Below are 2435 nucleotides of genomic sequence, written 5' to 3'. Positions count from 1 at the left end.
TGTTGCAAAAGTTGATTAGCAATCATCAAAAACTTTTCCCAAGAGTGCACAATGTTTTAATTTTAAAGAATTTTGAAACCAGAGAGAGAATCAAGCTTAATAAAAAATGAAGATACGTCTGAATCGCTAGTTGCTGCACTCATACTTTTGGACTCTTGTAGACTTTCTAGCACAGAGTTTCAATAATTATTTCAAATGACAATACATTTTTTTTAGATGTTCTATTTTCCAAAAGTAGCTTCACTGGTCCCTTAGGAAAACTCAAAATATGTCGATACACCTTCGTAAAACTCAGATAATATTATAATATTGAAAGTATGCAAGAATATCTGTTGCTAGAAATTCATAATATAAGCAAAATGTTAAAAATATGTGTAAAAATAATTTTTTTTAGATTTTTTTAAGAATTTTTCTAATTAGATTTTTTATCAGATTAAATAAATAATTTATTATTGATTTCTAAGTATGAGATGTGCATGAAGTGCAGGAAGTACTGGAAGTATTGCAACGATTGCAACATTTTTGAGTGTTGCAAAGTTTTGGAAGTGCCTGGAAGTGGTGTACACATTTTCACTAAATATCTCCCCCTTGGATCAACCCGATCAACCGGATCAACCTAACCTCACATATCGCTCCCGATTTCACAACAATATTCTCATCTGGATTGTTTTTACTAAAATTCTCTAAAATATGAATCTTTCCCATCTTTCCAAGCAATTTATAAGAAAACCGTGAAAATTTCCTTAGGAAAATACAATTTTTCCTGCGAAAAACCCCTCCCGATATTTCACCGATATTTTTTCCGGAACTTTCGGAGTACACTTTATTTGCCTGCAAAAAAAAGCTTCAAAGTTCAAGTTCACAACTTGGCTGATTGGGTCAGGAAATTAGCAACTTCCTTGTTAAAATCCTCAGCATAGCGCAAGTGAATGTTGTGCTTGCCATCGGGGAAGGTATGCAGACGAGCTCCCTTGATGTTATCCAAGAGATAGGGGACATGTTCAGGCACAATCATTGGATCTTTCTGCCCATGGAGAATGAGTGTTGGGCAGGAAATGCTTTTCAGAAGATGTTTGCATAGATTACCATCCTTTTCCTTGTAAATTCTCATAAGGGCATCTATCCATTCGCCCCAGAGTTTGGGAAAATCTTCCACTCCATACACTTCTTCCATTGGCTTCCTCATCCTCTCTGACCATTTGCTGACATCCCGAATGCCTGGAAACGGACAAAAAAAAGTTTTTCAAAGAGAAAATAAGCCCCTAAAATACCTACTTTCATAGATTTCTATCTCCTTCGGGGCGATGTATGCATTGGAGCCCCAAATTGCAAGATTTTCCACTGCATTTGGGAACTCAGCTGCCTGAATCATCCCAGTAATTCCACCATCACTCCATCCCAGAATTGAGTATTTTTTGAAGGACAAATTCTCCATCAATTTGTGGGCATATCTGGCATCCTTGTAGAAGAAATCAAGAGGGAATTGCCTCCGGGGAGGAATAGACTTGCCATAGCCAGGAGGATCCCATCCGATGACTGTAAAATTGGGCAGAATGTCCGGGAGCTTTTCAATTTGAGGGCCAAAGTCTGTCTGCGGATCCCAAAGCTCCTGGCAACAGAAGAACAGCCCTCTCGCCACTTCCCACCTTCACATAATTGATCTTCACATCGTCAACTTGAATCTTATCCTCAATGGCTTTAGCCGAGGCCATCCCTCGTCTTATAGCCAGGGAAAATGTATTTTTTGCTGAACAGAAAACTCGCGTAATCATTCTTTTTATGGCGTTTCTGAGATTGGCGGCTGTCAAAATACAGCAATCTCTGCGAGAGATCCAATAAAGTATTTTACAATTTAATATTCCAATATGCATTTTGGACAAGTTGTGTTCTATATTGAATTATTTTTTAAATTATTTTGTTATTTTTTACATTTCCCGCTCAATTTGGAGACATAACGTTTCCTGAAATGTGGGAAATTTGAATTCTCAGAAAAATTGGCGCCAAAATAGCATGCAAGTTGTTAGTTACCCAGCTGACCAAAGTTAACAACCAACAGTTCTGGGTACCAGAGGGGCAATCATGAATAACCAGTCAAAATTGACTGGATGGCGAATATGGCGGAGACATATTTGGTGTGGCGAAAAGTGAAATAACCCTAACTAATGCATTTTTCAGTCTGTCTGTATTCGCCGAAAAGTAGGCAAAACGCAATTGCAGGTTATTTATGTCACGTATTTAAAATTAGGAGTCGTTACAATATTTTAAGAATTTGAAGAAACATTCTAATTCTAATCCAAATACCAATCTTATTATTATTATTATTATTATTATTATTATTATTATTACTTTATTTAATCACAATAATAGGGTCATCCCTTTTACAATTGTGATAATTTAAAAAAAAAATCAGAAAAAAGAAGAACATAAAAAAATAG

At 36.1% G+C, this 2435-nt stretch overlaps 1 protein-coding gene across 1 annotated transcript; it reads right to left on the bottom strand.

Moving 5' to 3' along the window:
• Window positions 1–606: 606 nt before the first annotated feature.
• On the bottom strand, window positions 607–1909 carry LOC129798077 (valacyclovir hydrolase-like). The gene is given in 3 exon segments (XM_055841047.1): window positions 607–1218; window positions 1276–1592; window positions 1594–1909. Coding segments are annotated over 3 exon segments (954 nt in total). The 5' UTR covers window positions 1872–1909; the 3' UTR covers window positions 607–859.
• Between the last annotated feature and the right edge of the window lie 526 nt (window positions 1910–2435).

Source organism: Phlebotomus papatasi, chromosome 1 (genome assembly GCF_024763615.1).
Source record: "Phlebotomus papatasi isolate M1 chromosome 1, Ppap_2.1, whole genome shotgun sequence".
In the NCBI taxonomy this organism is placed as follows: Eukaryota; Metazoa; Arthropoda; class Insecta; order Diptera; family Psychodidae; genus Phlebotomus; species Phlebotomus papatasi.
Note: the sequence above shows the minus strand (reverse complement) of the source record. Positions and strands in the feature narration are given on the sequence as shown.